The sequence below is a fragment of the Camellia sinensis genome, unplaced genomic scaffold (assembly GCF_055761805.1).
Source record: "Camellia sinensis isolate YWXY unplaced genomic scaffold, ASM5576180v1 Unanchor3, whole genome shotgun sequence".
In the NCBI taxonomy this organism is placed as follows: domain Eukaryota; kingdom Viridiplantae; phylum Streptophyta; class Magnoliopsida; order Ericales; family Theaceae; genus Camellia; species Camellia sinensis.
In genome coordinates, this window is record NW_028129178.1 from 10,666,010 (window position 1) to 10,691,876 (window position 25,867).

Below are 25,867 nucleotides of genomic sequence, written 5' to 3' on the forward strand. Positions count from 1 at the left end.
CACAACTTGTCAAAGAAACGAACGTTGATAAATGCCTTGTGTAGCACCCTAATCATACAAGGGTTTTATTTGCCCATCATTTATTTCTTTTAATACACATCATTATTTTTATTACATTTATATCCCTTAAATAAATTATAATTTTAGTCAAAAGTCTATATTTCTATTATCTTAGCATATACCCTATTTACACAGGACACACCACTAGTCACTGTTGTCCTTCCTTTGACGCTCACTTCCTACCTTCAATCTCTTCTACTAGCCACCACCACCATGGCCTTCCTCACCTACCACCATCAACCCTAAGCATTCTGGTCTGTGAGATCTTTATATTAGAGGCCAAAAGCCACTAGACTAGTGAGAACACGATTTCGACCACTGCGTTTTGGTTTGTCGCCAAATTTGGAAGCAACATTGATACCCTAGCCTTGTTGCTCCTCTTCGACCATCTCTCACCTTCTACAACCACCCCATCACCCCATTTTCCTCATTCTTATTTAAAATTTATATCTAGAAACCAAATTCCTAAATCACTCACCCCCGTTGCACTACCATCGCAGATTCGCAGCCTCTTAGTTTTGTCCACCATCCATACAATCGCAAACAAAGCAACGCGCAACCCCCTATGTGCACCCACACGTGCATGCAAGAGAGAGATAGAGGAAAGGTTATAGAAAAGGAATGGCAACTATAGATGGTAGTAGAGAAAGTTAAGGATAGGGTTAGATTGGAGAAGATGGAGAGTGGGGTTTTTTGGTATTATTAGGGGTGGACGTCATATCGTATTGGGTCGTATTCGTATCATGTCAAAATAACCTCAACACTAACTTAACTCGTTTATCATTTTGTATTATCACGTGGTGTCAGTTTTTGTTTGTGTCCAATTTGTATCATGTTAACATGTTATATAAAATAAAAATAAAAATCATTATTATCTAAAAATATCAAGTATATAAGAAAATTTTAAAAATTTCTTCATAGGTTAAATTTAATGAAACAATCTATAATGAAATTATTCATAGGAATATTTGATTTCAACTCAAATTTAAATTTACAAAAATTATATCCTATTATTATTTGTTTTTACTAGATTAACTCAAATAATAAATAAATAAATAAATGTATTATCTTCATATAAAAATAAAAATAAAGCCTATATTAGCCCTAAAATATTATTTTACATATTTCTTAAAATATTAAAAAATATCATGCTACCCATAGGTGGAATAATATTAATGTGTAACTATTTTGAAATTAAACAGTTATTCGTGCCAATTTCGTGTTACGAAAGTTCGACATTAAGCCATTTTGTTCAATATTTGTGATATTACATCATGTCACATATGTGTTCGTATCGAAAAATTATCAATTCTAACTTGTTAACTTCGTGTATAGTTCAAATCGTTGTATCATGTTATGTGAAAATTTTCCAACGTTAGGTATTACCAAAGAGATGATAATGTGAATTGAGAAAAAAATTTGAAAAAAATAAAATCAAATGGAATGTGAATTGTGCAAATAGTGTGTAGTTAGAGAAGTGGTCGTGTTCAAATAGAATTTCTCAATCATGCACTATGTTTAATTTATTATGAGAATTGCATGTTACTTGTTGTCAAGAAAAAAAAAATTATAAAAAAATAATAAATTATATAAATATTAATACTTATAATAATAATTTTTTTCACTAATATGTATTGTAATAATTTTTGAAAAAGACTCCTGAATTGCAATAATATCCCCTATTTTATTTTAATGTAACTGTGTTGGATTTTTTCCACCAAAAAATAAAAAAATAATTGTTCAAAATTACATATATACCCCCACTGCAACAAGCTCATGTACGAATGTGTAAAATAACACCCAATCCGCTAAAACCGCACCAATCTACATCAATCTGCACTGCTCTACCTGCTAATCACAGTTTAAACTTTAGAATGTATAATTCGCCTTCGAACTATAACGCCCGCCCAAAAAACTAAGGGTTTAGGGTAAGGAGACATCACTAATGGGTCATTTGGTCAATAGCCCAGTAAGATTCCAGGAAAGATCGGAGGAGTCAATATAGCCTCTTTTCGATGTTCAATCTCTTTAGATAATGAAGCTATCTTTTTGACAAATCTTACAAGATCTCAACCAGTAGACAGAAAGGTAGAAATTTAGAAGTACAAATATATATATATATATATATATATGATTATATAAGCAGATGAGCAATTACGAAGTCATACTTTGCCATAGACCAAAAGTTCCATCACATTTCCAAAAGAATAATACAATTTTGGATGAACTTTAAAAAAAAGGACACTCTACTATTGTCTACGATAGTTAATAATCTTCGATAGTTTCCAGCTCTCCTTCATCTTGGTAGGTCTCCGCGATACCTGGCATGAAACGCCATAAGTTTGAAATGCCTAGTAAACACACACACATCCCATCCTATTTTTCTAATCCAATACACAATAATGGCATGATCATAATATGTAGCGGAAGTAATAACCAGGCAGAGCTTGTATTAAATTTCAGTCTCAACAATAATGGTCAATTAAGTTAGTTCTATGTAATTCCCCGTGGAATGTCATTCCTACCTAACCATTAACACTGGCCACCGGCAATTCTGACTCCCCATTGGTTAAACAAATACCAATGCACCACATATCGCACAATTACCAATGATGCCCGCACACTTAGGTTACATACCCGAGTGGTGACATCACGGTCTACCCCAAAGGAACGGGCTTCCAAAGATACTCTCTCTATGTAAGGCCCTCACTACCACCCTTATAGCTTCCAATTCAATTAAACAACCAGAATACCTCCCGTCCCACATTAGGGTTCAAAAACACACTTGCGTGATACTTAACCACCGAATAGGAAACACATCCCATCAATCAATACTTGAAATCAACATGTCATTATCTCATAAGATTTACCTTAGTATTCAAAAACCCAATACCACCCTTATTAAATTTCCCCATTGAATTAGATAAATTTGGTTAAGGTTAGTGCATGTCATGAGACAATAATTCATGAACAATATCATAGCATCATTATTATGAAAAATAGCTGCAACACATGTAGATATTCATACTAAGGCATGAACAAATGGCTACAAGCATATTCAAGAAACTAGAAGTATGAGCTTACTAATAAAAGCAGATTTCTAGATTTGGTACATTCTAAATGTACGAGCACGAAATAATATTCTTGTATAATCCTGTTGATCAAGCTTGCACTCCTCCAAACGTCGTCGCTTTAATACTTGAAAACACAAGCGTGATCTAGCCGGCGGGTGTGTGCCGGAAACCTCTCTGATGCCTAAGTCAGCAAATAGACAATAGACACAAAAGCTCTGTGTATTCCAGAGTAAGAATTGGGATACCTGTACATAGGTCCTGCAATGAGCTTTTATAGATTTTGCCTGGCCCAATCCTAGTAGGATTCCAACTCTCCTTATAAGAGTCCTCCTAGGAATCACACACCCTACTCACTACCAACCAAGTGAGATGGTTTACACAATCCTAGTATGACTCTACTCACCTTAGCAGAGTCCTCCTAGGAATTACATTTCTAAGAATAATGCATATTCTGATAACTCCTTACCCACTGCTTGTCTAAGTGAGATAGTTGCAACTCTTTCTCTGGCTAGCACAAGACATAACCGTGCTTACACAGCTCGATGCTAATTAAGTCAATTTAGTCAACCTAGTCTTTGGAATGACCTCCTGCCGAGCTATCTTTTAGCTCGGTCCGATTCCCACAGATACCTCGGTCTATGACCGCTAAACTAGGCCACTGATAGCCCACCTTTGATCGAACCAATGCGACCAAGGCTATCAAGATAATTACCTCGGTCTGTGGCTCGGCCCAAGACTATATCTATCTCTCTCCATTCTAACGGACTTACTTAGCTCAGCCCAATTTATGCATAAATTACCCTCTCAATTGCCCCTTAATTCCATCTGCGTAGCATGATTGGGATTATTTTCCTCCAACTAAGCTAAGAACGCCCGACTCTACTGAGCTAGAAAACTTGTTCGGTTTTAATAAGTCTTGTCAGTTGTTCAGCACGTCCTTCCACTAATCTAGCATGTGGCGTGCCCTCATTAGCCCCGTTCTCCTGTTACAGCCGTCATGCCAAAAATTTGAATAGTCTCACCTTTTTGCCTTCAACGTATATACCCTTCGAGTTTGTAATCGTACGGCGAGTCATTCTTTCTATGTAACTGGGCTATATGTCCCACCTTTTGTAATCATCTTCCAATTAATGAACATTTTTGATCTCTTGGCACGGTTACTGTGTTTCTTTTTTAATGTTTTGCATCATTCCCACTGCATGTCTAGCCAAACTAATTAGCTTGGCCTTACCTGATCCTGCTAACCTTCTTTGGTCAAGATACGCATCTTGGCTGAAGAATCCAAAAAACTTGTTGGTCAAACCTGCCAACCCGCTTTGGCCGAGGTACCTGTCATCCCGGCCAAAGAGTGCAAAAGTTTTATTGGTCAAACCTACCAACCTACTTTGGCCGAGGTAATTGTCATTCCGGTCAAAGAGTTCAAAAAATTTTTGTTTGTCAAACCTGCCAACCGCCTTTGCCCCCCAGTTATGCAAGGAGTTCAAAAAAATTTTATCAGCCAAACTTGCCAACCGCCTTTAGCCTAGATCCTAATCTCGGCTGAATGGTGCAAAAAAGTTTTGTTGGTCAAACCTGCCAACTGTAGACCGCCCGAACTCTTTCGACGCGCGAGGACGCGAATTGGGTTCTAGCTACTATAGTTTGGACTCCTATCACGGTTCTGAATCTAATCTCACAAAGTGCAATGTAAAACTGATAAATCACCAAAGAGTCCAAATCTGGCAATTGGTTTTGAAAAATCGATTCTAATCAAAAAGCGCCAAACATGGACTGCTTTGCCAGATTTCAGAGTCGCCACCTAAATATTTTGTTTTGGGAAAATTTAGGAAACCCTGACTCGTGCCTAAGGCCACGTGTCCGTCATCACCAAAGTTGCCTCGGCTTGGGAACTTGGGTACGAGAGGGGAAGGTCCTGAAATGAGCACCCCCACTCACCCGATCAAAGGATCGGCCTCTACTAAACATGATATGTTATTTTGAAAACACATGTGTTCTTTTTTCGATTTATTAGCTAACCTTACTATGTGATGCGCACAGCATACAAGTATAGACTCAATCACTCGATTTGGAACAAAACATCTCATGTTTGTTTTGGGGAAATGGTTTGAAAGTGCTACTCGCAAGTAGGCTAAAGCGCGGATTTGCCACCAAACAAGGTGGGCTTAAAACATGATGATTTGCCACTTCAAGTGGGCTTAAAACTCACATTTCGATGAATTGTTCCAATTCAAGCAATGAAGCCATCATCCACAGGCATTCATGCAGTTAATCATATAAGCACATAGCCTCATGGCAAGCATGCTGTCATGGTAACACTCACACTCATGCAAGGATGCTAAAGCATAAACACTCACAATGTGCTCCGAGCTAAAACAGGAAACTAGTTAGAAATCAATGCATGATCCTAGCTATGTTAAGATGCCTAATGCAACATATGTAAAAATGCAACTAAGTAGGCTCAGCTATCTAAGATGGCATATAAATACAACAATTGATAACATGCTATTAAACACGTATTCAAGAAAATGTATTGAAATACGATGCAGCTTGTATGATGCATCGAGTCCGGTCCATGCAATACGAATGGATGATGTACGCATGCAGAGCATAAGTATGCTAATTGAAACATGCCCTAAAGCTAACCATCAAAAGCTGGTAAATAAAAGGGAGAAAGACATGGGGTTGGAAGACATTCACCACACACACGCACCCTTATTACAACATTTTCCCTCTCGACGGAGGGTCCGAATGAATCAGCTAACTAACTACGCTAAGCTAATTAATTACAAACTGAATTAAAACTAGCTATGCTAAGCTAATTAGAATATTACAAAGATGAATTAAATTAGCTAAACATGTTAACTAATTAATTATGAAAATCGGCAAATTAACCAACTAAGTAAAGCAGTTAAAATGGCCTCGAGGGCGAGGGAGAAATGCATGCTCGGTTCGCTTCGCCCGGGGAATGCCTTGCCTTGCCATAAGTTGTCTCTGTTTGCACTCGCAGTAACCTTAGAACATCAAACACATTTCAGGTTGCATCTGCCCCAAAACAGGAGCATCCTGGACAAATTTGCTGCAAGTGGCCGGCCGGCCACTTTAACTGGTCGACAGGCTACCTCAACTGGCCGACCGGCCACTACAAGTGGTCGGCAGGCTAATGCAACTGGCCGGCGGCCACTTCCTTTTCCAGAACCTCAACTTTGCTGCAACAGAGATCAACAAAGGCACAATAATGCATTTGCAAGGAAATGTGTGTGCAACTACTCTCTTTATCATTTCTTAAGCTCAAAGGAGCGTAGTACTCAGCTCTCAAGCCACCAATCACGCATCTCAATGCATGATGGCCAAAGAGCTAAGCTCGCACATTATTAGTGAATGCACAAACAACACATAAGAGCCCCCGCCTCTATCATGCATGATCAAGAGGGTTGGCGACCAAGAAACGCAGCACGTTTCATCACTTTGAGTATGAAACGTGCCACATTCCTTGTGTTTGGATCAACGTTCGATCCAAACACAATGCAACACATACAACATGTCTATCTATCAATGCTAATGCGGCATGCACAAGGTTCTATCATGTGAACAATGCATACATAGCATGTTTAGAAGCTAAAGCGTCAAAGCTGATGAAGTGTATTACACATGAGGCATGCACTACAATGCTCAAATGATCAAACCACATATGGACAGACCTAAGATGCTCCAAAACAGTGGCCAACACACCAAAACTTGGGCATAAAAGAAGCAAGGAACGCATGCTCGTTCGTTTGCTCGCAAGCAAGGCACAAAGCTTAATTTTCAAACACATTGAAAAAGCGACATATATGAGAGCATGGCATAGGTACAAGCACTGAAATCATATGCCAAGGGATGACATATCATGCAAACAACACAAGTATGGCATGCTAGGGTCCTTAAGCATTAAAGCTAGCGAAGTACACAACACTAGGACTATGCAATGCAATGCTCAATGGACTAAACCAGCCCTAGACAGCTCTCATGCATGCCAAGATAGTGGCCAAAACACTTTGAAATGATAGCATGAAAGGCAAGATGATGATGCTCATGCATTGGCTCACCAACAAGACATAAGGGCACAACTCTTAAACACAATTAAAGAGTAATAAACATGAGAGTTTAGGAAGGCTATATGCTCTGAAATCATATGAGAAATGATGCCATATCACATAAACACGAGAGGCATGCAATACATGGCACAAATGATTAAGCTAGCGATAGACAGAGCTCAATTAGGTCAAAACAAAGACCAAAACATGCTGAGATGGGAGCTCAAAAGCCTAAACAAGCATGAATACGCATTGGCCTGTAAACGAGGCACAAAGCACAACTCACAAAAGCTATGAAAGAGTAGAATATGTGAGAGTGTGACTATGCTATACACACTGAAATCATGTGAGAAATGAGGCTAAGGCATGCAATCATCACAAGTAAGCATGCAAGAGGTCTTTGAAACTCAAAGCTAGTCAAGGCCCTTATACTACAACCATGCACAACAAGCCCTACATGGCCAAGACCACTCAAAACAGAGCTAAGGCAGGTCAAAATAATGGCAAATACATGCTAAGATAGAGCTAACACAAGGTAGGATTAGAGGCATGAAGCATGGAGCATACTAAGCCAACAAAGAGGATTACACTACAAGTGTAAAAACCAAGCAAGAGGTGACTCCACCAACCAAAATCAAAGTTAAGGCATGTTAAATAATGACCAAAAAACATACTGGAATGGAACCAACACATGCTAGAAAGATGAGCTAAAACATTAAGCATACAAGGCTAGTTTGCAAGGATTACACTATAAGTGTAAGAAGCAAGACACCAACGAGCAAACCAACCAAAAACAGAGCTAAGGCAGGTCCCACAAGTCACAAAAACAAGCTTGAGCGAGGTCATAAAATAGTAAAAGAGCATGCTCAAGTATGAAGCCAACAATGCATGCAAGCAAGACAAAAGGAGAGGGGGACCACCCCCTCCTATTTTGGACCACAATAGCAACTTTTTACCACTAAAATTTCCCTGAGTTTCAGTGGTAAAAGGCCAAGCAAGGGAAGAAACAAAAGCTTAGAGACAATGGCTCAAAAGCTTAGCAAATAAGGCAGACAAGGGAATGAAACACCCCCAACTCCCACAAAGCCTTAAACAACCGTCTTTAACACTTAAAAATAGAGTTTTTTGTAGTTGACAACTAGGCCAAAATAAGCATGCAAAGGTGGCTTAAGCTAGCATACAACAAACAAGCTTAAGAGGAGAAGAAGTTTACCCTTATAGCACAGCAAGAAGACAGCAGCTTCAGCAACAATTTCAGACCAAAACCAATGCTAAGACCTCAAAATAAGCCCCAAAGTACCTCAGCTCCAAAGTTATGGTGTTTGACTAGGTGTTTGTGTGCTAAAGTGTGAAGAAATAACACTTCTAAGCACAAAATAGCACAAATATAGAGAGAGAGTGAGAACTCTAGAGAGAGGGGATATATTTTGCTCTGAAAATACTGAACCTTTTCTCAAGGGGGAGGAGGCTCCCCTTATATAGGCAATACAAGCCAAAAGGCTTGCTCAATCCCTCCATACACGTGTATGGAGGATGAATTCAGTGAGCCACAGCTGGATCAAAATATCAACAAATATCTAAAAAGGAGAAAAAAAAAAGCTGCCGGCCAGTTTATTGGCCGGCCGGCCACTTTAACTAGCCGGCTGGCCAGTTTAAGTGGCCTACATGGGAAGAAAGTGGCCGACACATGCCAAAAGTGGCCGGCAAGGTCTCTCCCTCCCTTAGGCAAGAGGCAACAAGGTATGGTCCAAAAAGAAGAGAGCTAAGAGGCCCCAAGACAAGACACTCAGCCGAAAGCTCCTGAAACTAGCCTACGGGCCACTACAAGTGGCCTGCAAGAGGGAAAAGTAGCCTACGGCTACAAAAAGTGGCCTACAGGCCTCTCTCTTCCTCCAGGCAAAGGCACCAAGATCCGGTCCAAAAACCGGGCCAAAACACAGAGGTTTTAGAGGCGCAAAGACAAGGCGCACGGCCGAGATCTTCGGGCACTCAAAATGAGCACAAACATGCACAATCATCACGCGCACAAACAATGACGTCTGAGTCTTAAGGTCAGTCAAAAATGGGGTGTCTACACCAACCGCCTTTGTCCCCCAGTTGTGTAAGGAGTCTAAAAAATTTTGTTGGTCAAACCTGCCAACCGCCTTTGCCCCCCAGTTGTGCAAGGAATCTAGAAAGTTTTGTTGGTCAAACATGCCAACCGCCTTTGCTCCCCAGTTGTGCAAGGAATCTAGAAAGAGTTGGTCAAACCTACCAACCCACTTTGCCCCCAGTTGGGCAAATTTTTTTGCGTAGTCAGTCCTTCTTGTCGACCGTGTTAACTTTTGCTGACGGTGTTTTGTCCGACATTGTTGTTTGTATCAGACTCTGTCTTGATACGTATCCCATCTTCCTCGACCAAGATGTGTTGGTGCACTCTCTCCATCAGGGCTTCCATAGTAAGAGGTGGCGTCATTGTCATTGAATCCCTTAATTTATTGCCCACTAGTAAACCTCGTTTGTAATGTGTGATAGCTAGGTTTGTGGGGCAATCTCCAATCTGATTAAAAGTCTTCCAATACCGGTTATTGTAAGACTTCAATGTTTCTTTCTTGCCCATAACTATGGAGAGAAGCTGGTCAATCTCTACAGGTGTCTTAGTGTTTGTTCTGAATCTAGTCACAAATGCCTCTGCTAGTTGTGCCCATAAAGCTATGCTATCTTCTGGCAACCTTTCAAACCATGTTAGGCTCAGGTCACCAAGGCTGGAAGGAAATATGATACACATTAGAGCCTCGTTTCGCCGATACACCGCCATAATCTGGCAAAAGTGGCTCAAGTGCGTGTAGGGGTCCGACTTTCCCTCATAAATAATGAATTTAGGGTGGTGGAAGCCGGAGGGTAATGGTGCATTCTCTATCGTTGGAATGAACGGCGAGCTCTGCAACCTTGCTAATGCTTTGTCTACTGGTTCAAAGGCAAGGCACGGCTCTGGCATCCCAACCTCGACACTCTCATGTGCTCTAGGAGCCAATCGTTGTAATGCAAGACTCTGCGGGGGTCGCGAGCCTGACTGTCTTCTCTCCTTCGAGCCTTTTCTTCAAGCACTGTCTGCAAATCCGCCGACCTAGGCAACGTCGTGTGCCTAGATATCGTTTGGTGTGAATGTGTGGGCCGATAGCTGCTTCCTTCTTTGTAAGAATTTTCAGTCCTCATTCTCTCAGACCTGGAATAACGAGTCCTGGAAGTCCTCAATTGTGTATCACCTGATCTGAGGCTTCTACTTTTAGCTTCTGATGGTGTGACTTGTCTGTCACGATCTTCTGAGTGGTGAGAGTGCTCCCTGCTCTTGCCCACCTCTTCTTCCACTGCCCTTTTGCCCTTTATCTGGCGTTTCATAGTCTCCATGTCTACTGTCATCCTCTGTATCAATTCGTCTTACTCCCTTACCCGATCTTCTAGAACTTGAGGATCCAACCTTCGCCTCTACCTTTCAGGGCTTTGGGAGCGACGAGGACTGGAGCCCCATCTTTCACGGGTATCCCTCCGCGGGTTCCGTCGCTAGGGATCTAACTCTGCCATGGGCAGGATAAAAGGTAATCCTTCGCACCTTCCGCCCTCCTCCGGTGTTTGCCCAACAATGACAGAGTGTGGCAAGTCTTCATTGTGCGCCATTGAAATCAGTTGAAAGAAAACTTAATCAAGAGGCTCGTTCTTTGTGATTGCGTTTCCCACAGACGACGCCAATTATACGAGTACAAAATAATCTTCTCGTATAATCCTGTTGATCAAGTTTGCACTCCTCCAAACGTCGTCGCTTTAATACCTGAAAACACAAGCGTGAGCTAGCTGGCAGGTGTGTGCCGGAAACCTCTCCGATTCCTAAGTTAGCAAATAGACAATAGACACAAAAGCTCTGTGTATTCTAGAGTAAGAATTGGGATACCTGTACATAGGTCTTGCTATGAGCTTTTATAGATTCTGTCTGGCCCAATCCTAGTAGGATTCCAACTCTCCTTATAAGAGTCATCCTAGGAATCACACACCCTACTCACTACCAACCACGTGAGATTGTTTGCACAATCCTAGTAGGACTCTACTTTCCTTAGCAGAGTCCTCCTAGGAATTACATTCCCAAGGATAATGCATATTCTGATAACTCCTTACTCACTGCTTGTCTAAGTGAGATAGTTACAACTCTTACTCTGGCTAGCACAAGACATAACCGTGCTTACACAGCTCGGTGCTAATTAAGTCAATTTAGTTAACCTAGTCTTTGGAATAACCTCCTACCGAGCTATCTTTTAGCTCGGTCCGATTCCCACAGATACCTCGGTCTACGACCGCTAGACTAGGCCACTGATAGCCCACCTTTGACCGAACCAATGCGACCAAGGACCAAGGCTATCAAGATAATTACCTCAGTCCGTGGCTCGGCCCAAGACTATATCTATCTCGGTCCATTCCAACGGACTTACTTAGCTCGGCCCAATTTATGCATAAATTACCCTCTCACTAAAGATCATAATTAAAGAGACATATGCATATGTTTCCCGAACTTAGTATTCATAACATATTTCAGAATTTGAATAGCTTTTCTAGATTTTTAGTTATTTGAGAAATACATCAGCTCTGTCCCGATTTGTCGATTGTTATGAAAAATAGATTTTCTCTCAAACCACTCACTCGTTTTTAATAAAATCTTTTTTCCTTGGAAACTAACACTTAAAGAAAGATTTTGACATAAAAATGAGGTTAAGGGGATTTTTCCATATTTTTCTAGAAGTTTCGAAAGTGGGCTGTAAAAATCTGTCTTCTTGCGCAATACTAAATATAAGAAGGTTTAAGTAAAATGAAGGTGAATTAGGGAAAAATTCCACTTCTTATGAGATGAAAACATGTTAAATAATGTACTTATAACTCAGATTTTTAGAGTGATAGTGTGCCTTTAAAATAGTGTGAGATATGGAGAGAAAATGATAGCTTTTCATCCCTTGAGTGAGAATACAAGTAGGAGAAGACTCAAGGCTCAACCCATCCATTTTACGCACAGGAACAACATAATGCCAAAACTGAAATGATAGTAAAGATCCTCTAGCACTATGTATTTGAATAAGAAAATAGAAGAGGAGGTTGTGTTATAGCTTACATGAATTTTTATGAAATGGTGGCACAAGATTTTCCTTCTATCTTTCCTTCCTTCACTACCAAATCTTTTTCTCCTTCACTATTTTCCTCTCAGCTGTGGGTGACTACATGTGGTGTATGAGTGTTTTCTTTTTTTCCAAAATGTGGAAGTAGAGTGATGTATTTATAGGTTTCACAAGCTTCCTCTACAATTTTTCCAAGCTTCCTTTATAATCCATGTTTAAAGCTTCCTCAAAAATCTATGTTCAAAGCTTCTCTAATAATCCATGTTTAAAAGTTCCCTAAGAATCCATGACCAAAGTGTATAAGTTTAAACATATGTATATAACGGTATTACTTGGGATCCAAATATAATTTATCTAAATTATGAGGGTTAGAGCTTAATTTTATTATTTGAAACATTTACTTAAGTGTAGTATTTAATTAGATTATGATTTGAAAATTTAATTCGGTCAAAGTTTTTTTGGTTCGAATTAAGCGACGAACGTAACGAGGACCTGAAATCTAGGATTTTAGGTGACCAATTCTTAATTAGGGAGTTAATTAATTATTATTAGGGTATTAGAAATTATCCCTAAGTTATCGGAATTGATTAGGATTTACACATTTTGCTCGGCCCGCGCTTCTAATTTTAGGGTTAAAATTGCAAGAAAACAAAAATTCGAATTTCGAATTGTTTTGGAAAGATAGTTAAAAGTTGATTTTTTAATTTTTTTTGTCCTTTTAAAAAAAAAGTGTAAAAAATGTAAAAGATGATGTGACCCAAAATAAGTTAAAAGTTAAAAATTCTAAAATAAGGGTTTAAAATAAATATTAAAAAAAAAATGAGTGTGAGAGATTTAATATGTGAAATTTACTACAAATTAGTAATTATATATATGAAAAATATTATACAAATTAATATTATATATTATGTAAAGACTTAATAATTAATTAAAATATGTTTTAATCCATTGATCTATTTAAAACTACTCAAATCACAATTTATCAATTCACCAATCTACTCATATGTGATTCAATTTATAATTTTACTTTTAAATCGGTTGAACGACGCCACGCCTACTCCTATGATAAGAGTGTAAAAATGACCCGCGACTTTGGGATGGGCCCGATCTGTTTAGGCCCGTTTGGGCCCGTGCACGAGCCTAACTCGAGACTCTGGGCTTGGGACATTCAACATTTTGAAGCCCAGCCCGGCCCATCAGCTCGCTTAAGACCCACTTAAAGTCCGGCCCGGCCCGGCCGAGGTCCAATATTATTTTTAGTAAAAAATAATAAAATTTTTATAGAAAAAATTGAAAGAAAAAAATAAAAAAAGTGCTTAGGCCCGCCAAAACCCGGGCCTAAACCCAACCCCACCGATCTGCCAAGGCTCAAAAAACCCCTAAACCTAGGCTTGATCCTAATCTTTTAGCCCATAAACCAAACCAGACCGGTCCAAATTTTAACAAAAACCCACAAAACCCGACATGAACCAGGGTCAAATTCACACCCCAATCCTACGCCCATGCCACAAAGATCCATTTGTGAATACTTCCATTGCTCGAAGCAAAGTCTTCACAAATTTCTAAAGCTTGCCCAAAGTATTATTTTTGCCCCTCTCTCTCTCTCTCTCTCTCTCTCTCTTCCAAACACTTGAAGAAAGGCTTCATTTCAATTCAACCAAACTAGAGATTATTCAATTCCCATGGCAAATCTCACACCCAACAAAGAACCCAATTCATTTTCCTTTTCCGATTTCCCTGAAGATGTTCAGCTCTGCATCCTCTCTTTCCTCTCTCCCTCGGAGCTCTCCTCCTTCGCTTCCACTTCAAAGCCTTTCGTCTCTCTCTGCCGTAACGACGCCAAGCTCTGGTTCGCTCTCTGCGACCGTCGATGGGGCTCCAAGACCCAGATCAGAAAATGGGGCAATGGCAAAATCACCTACAAACAGCTCTACAAAGCCCTCAACGAGTTCGAAAACCTGATCGGTTTCTGGCGCCGGAGCGGCCACCGCAAGATCGCCGGACTCAATTCGCCGCCGCCGCCTCTCGCGTTCTTCGAGTGGGGCTCATCTTTCATCACTGGCTCTAGGGTTTCGCCTTCGAAATCCGCCACGTATGGGGTCGTAAAGGCTCCATTTTTGTGGATTAGTATAATGCCCAATGGTGCACCGGTAAGTTTTCTGGATCCCGAGTGTCGATTCGAATTGTTCGATGATTTGGTTAAATCTGGTGAATTGGGTTTGCTTGAGAATGAATTGGTACCAGTTAATGTTAGTTTTATGGGTAAGAATCATGTGGTTGTGGAGGAAAATTTGAGCTTTGCTTATTCGAATTCGAATTCGAATTCGCTGGAGGGAAGGCAAATTGGGATTAGTAGTGTTTCGAGTTCGGGAAATTTGAGGGGAGATGAGTATGGGGTGGTGGAGGATGTGATCGGGGCCAAGAGTGGGTCCCCGGGAAGCTTGTTGATGTCTGAGATTTATCAGTACTTCGCCAATCGGACAAGTCCCGGTGGGGATAGGGCATCGAGGAAGCAGAGGAAACGAGAGAAGGGGAGGCAAGGGAGGAAAAAATTGGAGCCAGAGCATTTTGTGAAGATTGATAATTGCTCGCCAACACCATCAAGACCTTTGCAGGGTTTATGGAAGGTGGTGTTCTTGTTCTCATTTTGGTTGCATATGTTGTTAGAAGTTTGTATTATTGGTTTTTATAATTCGCCTATATATGTCAGTAGAATTTCAGATTACAAATCTGTGTTTTTCAAGGTTTTACAAAAATTTCTTGTTCATATTGAAATTTGCTGAACTTGTCTGTTTAATCATGTTTCCTTAAGCAGTGTACGAGGTAGCTGATTCCGGGCGGTCAAGAGTGTTCTTATTCTTTACAAGCAGTGCCTACAGAGTGCGAGTAATGTGGGAATAACAATTTTTTGATAGAGTGGGTGCTTGAATGTGGTGGTATCTTAAAAACATATATAAACTTATACATTTATGTTTTAATGTTTTACATCTATGATAATGTGTAGATGCTGAAATACAAAGATGAGTTGTGATTGGTGAAAAGGCCTCGTTTGGGAACAGGCTAATTTAGTAACTTTTTGGCTATTTGGCTAAAAAAGTAAGTAAAAAAAACTTGTATATTTGGGATGACTTTTTGGCTAATTACGAAAAGATGTGCAAAAAGTAGAGAAAAAAGAGAATCTTTGACTTTTTGGTATGGGTTGTTGGCTGTGTAGATGCTGAAATACAAAGATGAGTTGTGATTGGTGAAAAGGCCTCGTTTGGGAACAGGCTAATTTAGTAACTTTTTGGCTATTTGGCTAAAAAAGTAAGTAAAAAAAACTTGTATGTTTGGGATGACTTTTTGGCTAATTACGAAAAGATGTGCAAAAAGTAGAGAAAAAAGAGAATCTTTGACTTTTTGGTATGGGTTGTTGGCTTTTTGGCTAATTTAGTAACTTTTTGGCTAATTGGCTAAAATAGCCTCTTGCTAAACGAGGCCTGAATTCAAACTTTGGTGAGACTTTGGGGATACAAATTTATTGATAGGCTAGGTGCTTCAATGTGGAGGTATTTTAGGTCTCAACATCTATAAGCTTATGCATTTATGTTTTAATGTGGTACATCTATGACAAGGTGTATATGTAAGTTTTTTTAGTACAATTGGTACATAGAAATAAAAAGATGAGATGTGTGTTTTAATAATTGGTGATTACTTACCCAAAAAAATAGTTGGTGAAAATTTTAGTCGAATTTAAACTTTGGTGAGACTTTTGAATCTATGATTAAGCAAGACTGTTGCAACTATGTGTCTTAGATGATTGAATGAGGATTCCCTCCAAGTTGCCAATTTTCAAATTAAAAGTGGGATGCAATGGATTGGTTATTGTGTTGAGGGATATAATCGGTTTGGTACGAGCAATATTTAGGTAAAATTTTATATCCAACTAATAATGTCGGTTTTATTATTTTGAGCAATGATATAGACTTTTTCTCTCATCAAACCGCACAAATTGAAACGTTTCAATTCAGTGCAGTTTAATCGGTTTAGAACCTTTCAAATATGAGCCACTTTTTAAAACTATAATATAGTCACCAATCTATGTAAAAGCATTGAATTAGTCATTTGTACTTCAAACATATCAATCTATTCATTTAATAAATATTTTTCAATTCTTATAATAATAATAATAATAAATACTGAGGCTTCAAGAATAGTGAATTAGAGTGAAGATTATATAATTAAATATGGATAATAAGGTTAATTAATTGAGGTAATAATTTATTATACTTATTAATATAATTATAGTAATAGATTATATATATTATAAATATAATATATGTTGAAGCAATTGGTTTTGGTTTAGGTCGGTGTACAAGGTGCGTGAACCGGTATTGAACCGAAAATCGGAAAAAAATCAAACTAAAAAATTACACAGACCAATTCTTGTTAAAAAAATAGACCAAATGTTGCCAATTCTGTCTGATTCAATCGGTTTGATCGGTTTTTCCAATTTTTCTTACATCCTTAATTCGTGTTGTTTCCCATTGTTCCCGTGAATGAAAACGTGATTTTATATGAATTGGTTCCTGCATTGATTGCAAGAATTTAGATGCAACTTAGTTTATTAAGGAAAAGGTGAAAATAATTTTGCAATTTCATGGTCGATGGATCCAAACTTTAATTCTCCATGTTACCTCCATTATACCTTACCCTTTTGATGGATGGTCTTTATGATACAAGTTTATCTCTCCCTTCTACGTAAACCATACCAAGTCAAACTAAACCAAGCCTTAAATTCCATCAAATGGGGGTTGACTATCTCTCTCTTCTACATATCTGATTAAATTGCTGAACTCTAATATTTTATGGGATACATACGAAAATATTTTTGCTACCTCAAGTCAGTTCTGAATCTTCTGACAGAGAATTTGAATGCTGCCTAAAAAAATTATATTCAACTGATGTGATCTCCTGTACAGGTTATTTGCAAAACCATGTAATAGTGCTTGCTGAGAAACTCATTATGCCAGCTAACAATGCATAATCGTTTACTGGCTTCTCCCCAGGACCATTGATTATTTTATATTTGTTTCTATATTTGTGTATCCTACTGTGGGTATTGCTTTTTGATGCAGGGTATTTGCGATGACATGACCTTGGATTTTTATCTTGTGACATATGATGATATTGGGGGCATTGCCTGCCGAAGGGTTGGAGACGCGTCTCAGCCATTCTCTGATTATTCCCCAGTCTTTTGGACATCAAACACTACGTTCATTCAGTCTCCATTTTGTCCAGAAGAAGAATACATATATGATAGTCGCATGCATCTTCGACCACTAGCATCAGCTGATCCTGTCCATGGGCAATCGTCTTGGATGGAAAATGAAGTGGTTTCTCGCATTCTTGATATCAATTCAAGTTATGATCTTGTAATTCCAAACCTGGCGGGAGCTTCAGCAAATCCCCAGCAAGTGGAGGGAAGAATATGGCAGTATAGGGATGGGACATTTGGATTTGGGTTTCTACGGAACAATTACATTATAGACCTGAAACATATTGCTCAGAATGGTTGTATTCTTGATATAATGGAGCTTTGTAGTGATTGATATCCTTAGGATCATCTATGTACAAAACTTGCTGTATCTGGATACCCCTTATGCACTGTTGCACCTTGTAACATATTTATCGTGGAAATAATAATATCATTTCTTTCAATTAACATCCTTTCATTTTGTTCCTTCTTATTTGATTGTGTTCATGGTAGTAGAATGTCTCTGTTGCTTGAACCCTTCTTTTGGGGCATGATTTAAGATAGGCTTGAGTAGCTGTGTCCAGTCTTAGTACTTATCTTTGTTTCCTTCTATTTGAGAAAACACATCGAAAGCATTGTGGTAAACAAATACTAACGCTGTGTTTGGTCGGAGAATTTGAGGAGGGATTTGGAAAGAAAAAAGGAAAAGTTAGGTGAAATGTGAATAAAATATACCTACATTTCACCTAGTTTCACACACCATTTCTCTTTCCCTTTCCAAATTCCTCCCAAATCCCCCAACCAAACACATCACAAAAGTCTGTAATATATACAGCAGCAAGGATGGTCATATGTAGTTGCCCTTTCACGAGACAAAGTAGTCTACAAAAGCACAGAATAACAGTAGTGTGAAAATTCTTGTTTCCTTTTTTTTTTTTTTTTTTTTTTGATCAGCCTGAAAATTCTCGACTTCTTAACATTTGGGAGTTGGCCTTTTAGCTGATTAAACTTTCTCCAATTTTCAGTTTGTTCAATGCTATGTTGCAAGCTTGCAGACTGTTAAAATTTATTACAGGCTACCATTTGAATATCTCAGGATTCTACCATTCCAACATTTCTAACGGTGAGTTCACAGCCATTTAAATCCCACAATTTAACTATTTTGGGGGTGAAGTTACAAATTGTTTGTTCCCATTGAAATTTTACTCCGTGATCTGGTTTATAAGCTCTCCTGTGAATTTAAGTGAGTCTTATTTTTCCATAATTCTGCTAGTTCATGGGTGAAATCTGTACCAGGCTCCGTAGAGGCTGTTACTCAACGTTCTTTGGTAGACCTTTTCGGAACAGTTCATTTCAGTTTTGGATCATTGTTTTCTTCCTATCTTGCAGTATATTTTTAATTTCACTAAGCTCTGCCAGCATTTTTAATTTCCTTTCAGTCTCTTTAATTTCTGTCGTGTGCAATTATTTTGGATCCTCTTGTTTATGCTTCAAAATCTGTTATACTCGCTAGAACATGTAAATACAATGGGGATTGTAACATTTGTCAAAACCGATGGATGGGAATAAGAATTCACAAATAACCTTGGCAGGCACATAACTTGTCATATGATATTATGAATAGTTAAGTCTTGCCATCTCAATTAAGCATCCACAATCTCATGAAAGCACCCAAAATCACAAACAAAAGTCGCTCACACACGCTGGAAACATTTTAAGAAAATTTATCTGTCACCAGAGTAAAATCATTCTCAACTGCAGGGAAATCAAAGGTACTGCATCAATACAAACACTAGAAAACCACAAGACAGCAGAGGAAGAAAAGGATCAGAATAATTTCTTGGGCAGATTATGACTCATCAGCAACTTCTTGGACTTTGAGATTCTCATTTACAGGTTCCTTGTCGTGGTCGCCTTCGAGCTGGCTCAAATTGCCTTTCTCCCTTATCAGTTGGGTGTGGTGGTGTTTACAATAAAGTCGGCCCTCATGAGCAATATAGTTTGATGGGCTGATTACACAACCTCCATGGCTGCATTTGAAACAACTCTTATGGTACGCTGTTCCATTCACCGTAACCTTGCAATGAATTGTATATTATTAGTTAACCATTAACATATAGTTAACATAAGATTTATAAGTATTTTTGTTTGAACTGTAAATGCTCAACTTTGCCTAGACAACAAGATACTATATAACCAAGAAAAAAAACAATTCAGGAAGAAGAAAATGGTAAAAACACCATGCAACAAGAAGTGATTTTTGTTTGTGGTGTTTACCCTTTCAGTTGGATAGACAGTGTTCTTACAGCCCACACATTTCTCTCTTGTTCCCCCAAACTTGCTCGAGACTTTACTCGCTAGAGGTTTCTGTTAAAAGCAGATCAATCAGGAATCAAGATTAGCATATTATATATATATGCAAGCATCTAGATTTCAGGACAAGTACCTCATTATCAATAGGTTTTTCTGGTTTCACAATTTTTGGTGTACCTAAAAGTTGAAAAGGTAAGAAATTAGCTTGATCTGAAAACTAGTAAGCATTTGGGCTGCTGCGAAAACCTGAACTAAATACAATAAAATAAAATTTCAAAACTTGGGTTTACCTTCAAAGCTTTTGTCGAGACTACCGGTTCTTTTGAAGAGTTGATCGAAGTGTGGCCTGCAGTACAGAACCCCCTCAAAGGAATTGTAGTTGCCAAGCTGCAAAATAAAAGGCATCATCACTCATAAAATTGTGTAATAATTCTGAGGTGTCCACTGTGCATGAGTTTTCTTTTTACCCTAGAATGAATTCACAAGTTAGACAAATAGAGAGAGTGAGAGAGACTTTAAAGTTCCGGACCAAGATGAGCAAAGCTCATGGACTGTCCTGAATCTCGCTGGTTCCCCTGCTTCAAATTACCTCTCTACCACACATGGATCTCTCTGGCTCTGGTCGCTTAGTTACTTTGACAGTGAAAGTGATTGCTTCATCTTAAGATCTGAATTGGGTTTTAGTATGCAAAATTGCAGTTGTAGAAGCATATTTATTTCCTGGATTAGAGCTTGGTGATAAAAATTTAAAAAGAAAAAGAAAAAAGAGTTGTATGTCAGTTGAGTTGAGTTGGGTATATGGTATGGGGTACCTTGAGTGTTCCTTTGCAGTGATGGCATCGGAAGCAGGCCTTGTGGTAGACACGGTTGTCGGCGGTAAGCTTGTCGACCAGATAGACAGTCTTGTCACATGCCATGCATTTCTGGGTTGTTCCTGCGAAGGCCATGGTTTCTTTCAATTCTTTCTCACACAAAAGCAAGATTAGGCTTTGCTAGCTCTCTCTCAATCACAACCCTCTTCCTCTTTTTCACCTTTGTGGCTGGTTTAGTTGTTTCTCTATAGGAAAGAATCCAATGGGAAATCCTCAAGGGAGGGAAGAGATAAGAACAGAGAGAGAGAGAGAGAGAGAGAGAGATGTGGTGCAGGGGATAGCAGACACCAAAAGCAGTGTTTGGCCATTTCGTCAAATCATTTTGTCCGATTATGAATCCCCTAACTACCTTTGTCTGATTGTATTATTTATTATTTATTATTTTTAATACCAATCTTTTAAAAAAAATATGAAGAATCTCAAATATTTTATTAAATATTTTATATGAGTATGAGATCTACATTATGTAGAATTTATGTGAGTCTCACACTTATATAAAATATTTGATAAAGTATTTGAGATCTCTAGAATTGCCCATCTTCTATTGCCCATCTTCTAATTGATACAGAATTTAGGAGTTGTTTGGGGTGTCCTAAATAAGTGTACTTTTTGTCTTTTTGGACTAAAAAGTTAAGGAAAAAAATATGGATGTTTGGGTTAACTTTTTGACTTTTCATGAAAAAATGTATAATAAAAAATTGTAAAAATTGATTTGTAGAGGAAAATTAGAATTTGGAGTTGTGCAGTCGTAATTGTTGACTTTTGATAAATAGTGTTAACTTTTTAACTTTTTGAATAACTTTTTTACTTTTTGACTTTTGTTACATACCCCAAACTTGGCCTTAGTGTTGTCAGCTAGGTAATGCAAATTATGATATAATTCAATTGGGATTTTTGGTAATAATTCTCTCAATTTCAAATTTTATTGTCAAAAGGATAAGCTAAAAATATTTAATTTATTTTAAAAAACATGACAATAATACCCTTAACTTTTACCATTTTCTTACATTATCATAACCACTACCGACTATTGTCTACCATCACGGACCAGCCCCGATCACTGTTGATCACCCCAACCGGCTACAATTTTCAGGCAACAACCGTCGGTCAGTGAAAATTTTCCAACATGATTCTCCGGTGATAGTAAAATTTTACTTTATTAGACAACAAAATTTTACTTTGTTAATTTGAACAGTAAAATTTACTGTTTACTTTAAACAAATAAATAGTGAGTTTTTGCCATTGTCATCACTAACCACCACACTTACTATAATTATTACCATTATTGTAGCGACTCTAATTTTTCATAGGCCATTATTTATTTATTTTTACTTTATTTTTATATTTGACTTTATTAATTGTATGGATCTATGAGAATTTAATGTGACATTTAATTAGTTTAATGTGGTGTTTAATTATATATAATTAAATTAAATATTTATATATATTTATATTTTATATATATATATATATGGTGTTATATATATAATCTTATATTTATATTTATATATGGTGTACTTATGTTTTATTTATAGAGTATAATAATATAAGTAAATTAGATTATACAAGGTGTTATATATATAATCTTATATTTATATTTATATTTATATTTATATATGGTGTACTTATGTTTTATTTATAGAGTATAATAATATAAGTAAATTAGGTTATACAATATAATAATTATTAGGTTATAAACAAAAGAAAGAAAAGAGAGGTGTTGTGCGGCGGCAAGCGAGAGAGAGAGAGAGAGAGAGAGAGAGAGATTGATCATCAAAGAAGAAAATAAAAAGAGTGCTGCGTGTTTGGCGTGGAAAGAGAGAAGAAAAAAAAAAAATTAGGATTTTATTTTAGTAATTTTATTAGTTCTTCAAATATTTTTTTATCTTCAAAAAAAATATTGTAGGTATAAAATCCATTTTTCTTGATTTATGTTTAATTTTTTGTTTTTATTTATTTATTTTTATTTGTTTGATATTAGTTTGATTTTGTATTCACATAAAGATGATAGATTGATTTTAATTATTTTGACTAGTAGTGTATATAAAGTTTAGGATTCTTAGATAATTGATTGATTTTAATTATTTTGATTAGCTGTGTAGGTAAAGTTTAGGGTTTTTAGATGATTAATTAATTTTAATTATTTTGTTTAGTTGTGTATGTAGGGTTTAAGGTTTTTAGATGATTGATTGATTTTAATTATTTTGATTAGTTGTATATGCAAGGTTTAGGGTTTTATATGGATTGATTTTATTATTGTAATCACACTTATAATTATATGAAATTGAAATAAACTTAGAATCTATAGGTATTGGTTACATGATGGATTGATTCATTGTTTTTATTTATTTATTTGATGTTGATTTGATTTTGTATTTGTATGTAGATGATTGATTGATTTCATTATTAGATTAGTTGTGTATGCCAAGTTTAGAGTTTTTATATATGTATTTATTTTATAGTTGTAATCACACTCATGAATATATGAAATTAAAATTAATTAGGAACCCATAGATAAATTCCTTATACTCCACCACGACTCCATGGATTGTTGTTTTATTTGAGTGTTGGTGAGAAAGAGTGTTTAAAAAAAAAAAGTGAGGCTTATGAGATTTATTTGAATACCTTAGGCTTGGCATTGTTATGTTTATTCTCATGTGTGAGATGTTGTGTATATATATATATTGTTGCCTCGTTCTCATGAGTAGACGAGTGCTTTGATTTGCGCGCGTACGTATATGTTAACCATCCAAGGAGTGTGAGTCAAACTCAGGACGATATCCCCGTGCAAGTTTGGCTTCGGAGCGGTGTTAGATATACGGGAAGCACATGGAATATATATGTAGGCCGGAAGGGGATGGCCGAAGTGGTGGAGTTAAGGTACAAAAATTTAATTATGAGTTTATTGATTTGTACATCTTGAAAAATAGTAATCGACCTCAATAAATTATGAAATTTATTGGAGAGGCATGTATACATGATTTTGGACAACTTTTGTGTTGTAACTTTTTATTAAAAAGATCGATTAGAACTTATAATCGGATGATCTTGGTTATTGTCGGTTTGATTCATTTTGGTAATGCGGATTTTATAGGCTGTTTTAACCCATGAAACGAGCTCATTTTTATTGGTTTCGCATAAACTGAAGTAAAACATTATTCTGCACACTTTTCGTGTTTTGAACTTTTTCGAAAAAAATCATCTTAGAATAGTTTCTGTTCGTTTTCAGTTTCATATTTTTCGGTTGAAATCCGTCTAGGTTTTTATATCAAGTTTTTCTCTCAACCTGTTCAGTTTATGTTAAATTCGTTCGCCTGGTATTTTAGGAAATTTAATTCTGTACAACTTTCGTTTTTTGAGTTTTGATCAATTCAAATTATTTAAGTAGGAAACGGTGCATTTTTATACGTATTCAGCAAGTTACTTATGATTAATTTATACTAACATTATTTTTTTTGCAGGATGGTGGGTCTTACTAACTTCTTATGTAGGGCTGACCCACCATATTTCTATTTCTATTTTGTTTATTTTATAATAAATTTATATTTCGTTGTATACAGACAAGAAACTAAATGCCATTATATCTTGGGAAACTACCCATTTGTCTCGGTGCGGTTGAAACTACTTGTCTTGTCCTAGAATAAGAATTAAATGTATTTTTGTCTGTGTCTTGTTGGACACGTGGGTGTTAGATCTTGTACTCATACCAGTATACTTGTATACTGACCCGTTTTGTCTCTTGATAACTCGGGTGCATTCTGTTTGAGCGCAGCTAAGCTTCCTTTGCAGGATTAGTAGAGGCTTTGGTGGTGACAAGAAATAACTGTGATCGTAGGATATGTCGTTTGGAGTTCTTTTATTTTTCTTGAGCTTAAGGTTGATACTAATTTATGTATTTATTATTTTTTTTAATGGCTTTAGTATTGGAATAATTTGGCATGGTTTGTAACCATACTTTATTTAAATTGTTTTAATTATTTATTGTTACCTTGATGTTGAGGTATTGGTTAGTTATGAATTTATGATGGATGGTTTGGTTTGCATTTAGTTTTTTTTGTTTCACCCCTAGAATTTGGATGATGGAATATTGATAGGGGTTAGTCCTAATATAATATTTAATTGTCCGAATTTTGGGGCGTGACAATTATTCATATAGATATTAAACAAAAAATTAGTTAGAATATTGAATTAATAACGTTAACAATAAAATTTTATTCTTACAAAAAGTAAAATTGTACTCTATATTATAGTAAAATTTTACTATTTCACTATTGAACGTACTAAATTAACATTTTTGTTTGACATCTCAAAATCAATATTCAAACTAATAATGACAACAACAAAAATGCACTAAAATAAAAAATATATACATATAGAGAGAAAAATAGAAAAAGACAAAGAAATAGAGAGATAAAAAAAAAAAACACATATATTGCCTTAGATTTGGTTCAAACCAGAGTAAAATTTTATTGTTTGAAAAACAGAGCATGATAAGGAAACAAAGAGAAAATAAGTGGAGAGAATATAAATCTCAGATGATAGATCTCAAATCTAAGGTCGTCAATACCAAATCTGAGGTCTTAAGGCTAACGATGACGATGATGGTTGCCGGTGATACAGTGGTATGGCGCAGGTGGTTGAGATGGTGGTGGTGGTAGCAGTGGTGACAAATGACGCTGGTAGTTGAGAAGGTGGTGGTGGAGCCGATGGAGGTGTGGAAATGGTAATTGTTGCGGTAGTGGTAATAGTAGAGATGGTGATGGTGATGGTGATGGTGGTAGTGGTGGAAAGAACTCTTAGAAAGTGATAGAGAAAGAAAGAGGTGAGAGAGAGATGATAAATTGATGGAGAGAAATATGAGAGAGAGATAACAAATTGATGGAGAAAAAGATGAGAAAGATAGAAAGTGTGTGTATGTGAAAGGGTAAATTTGTCACACAAAATATAAATCTAAAAATTTGTATCATTCTTACAAGATTTCTTTATTTTAAAAGAGTTTATAAGTCAAAAAATTAGAATTTGTCATTTTTAAGAAAAACGATCTCTAGAAAGGGATTATGGTAAAAAATTTCAATTCAATTTTATGGGATTCGTAATTATAAAAAAA

At 36.9% G+C, this 25,867-nt stretch overlaps 2 protein-coding genes across 2 annotated transcripts; one reads left to right on the plus strand and one right to left on the minus strand.

Moving 5' to 3' along the window:
• Positions 1-13,835: 13,835 nt before the first annotated feature.
• Positions 13,836-18,043, plus strand: LOC145816233 (F-box protein At3g12350-like). The gene is made up of 2 exons (XM_082912545.1): positions 13,836-14,966; positions 17,457-18,043. Exons 1-2 carry the CDS (start codon positions 14,022-14,024, stop codon positions 17,928-17,930), a joined length of 1,419 nt encoding a protein of 472 aa, XP_082768671.1. The 5' UTR covers positions 13,836-14,021; the 3' UTR covers positions 17,931-18,043.
• Positions 18,044-19,094: 1,051 nt separating this feature from the next.
• On the minus strand, positions 19,095-21,084 carry LOC114296151 (LIM domain-containing protein WLIM1). The gene is made up of 5 exons (XM_082912271.1): positions 20,701-21,084; positions 20,179-20,275; positions 20,022-20,065; positions 19,853-19,942; positions 19,095-19,652 (listed from the first exon to the last, which is right to left on the minus strand). The coding sequence occupies exons 1-5, from the start codon at positions 20,833-20,835 to the stop codon at positions 19,425-19,427; spliced, it is 594 nt and encodes a 197-aa protein (XP_082768397.1). The 5' UTR covers positions 20,836-21,084; the 3' UTR covers positions 19,095-19,424.
• Positions 21,085-25,867: the final 4,783 nt, after the last annotated feature.

Excerpts from the sequence above, each read along its gene's own strand:
- LOC145816233 (XM_082912545.1), top strand. The coding sequence starts at position 14,022 with ATGGCAAATCTCACACCCAACAAAGAACCCAATTCATTTTCCTTTTCC. Across the intron at positions 14,967-17,456 it reads CTTTGCAGGGTTTATGGAAG|GGTATTTGCGATGACATGAC; the intron begins GTGGTGTTCTTG and ends TTTTTGATGCAG.
- LOC114296151 (XM_082912271.1), bottom strand. The coding sequence starts at position 20,835 with ATGGCCTTCGCAGGAACAACCCAGAAATGCATGGCATGTGACAAGACT. Across the intron at positions 20,066-20,178 it reads TCTCGACAAAAGCTTTGAAG|GTACACCAAAAATTGTGAAA; the intron begins GTAAACCCAAGT and ends TTCAACTTTTAG. Across the intron at positions 19,653-19,852 it reads CTGTCTATCCAACTGAAAGG|GTTACGGTGAATGGAACAGC; the intron begins GTAAACACCACA and ends ATTCATTGCAAG.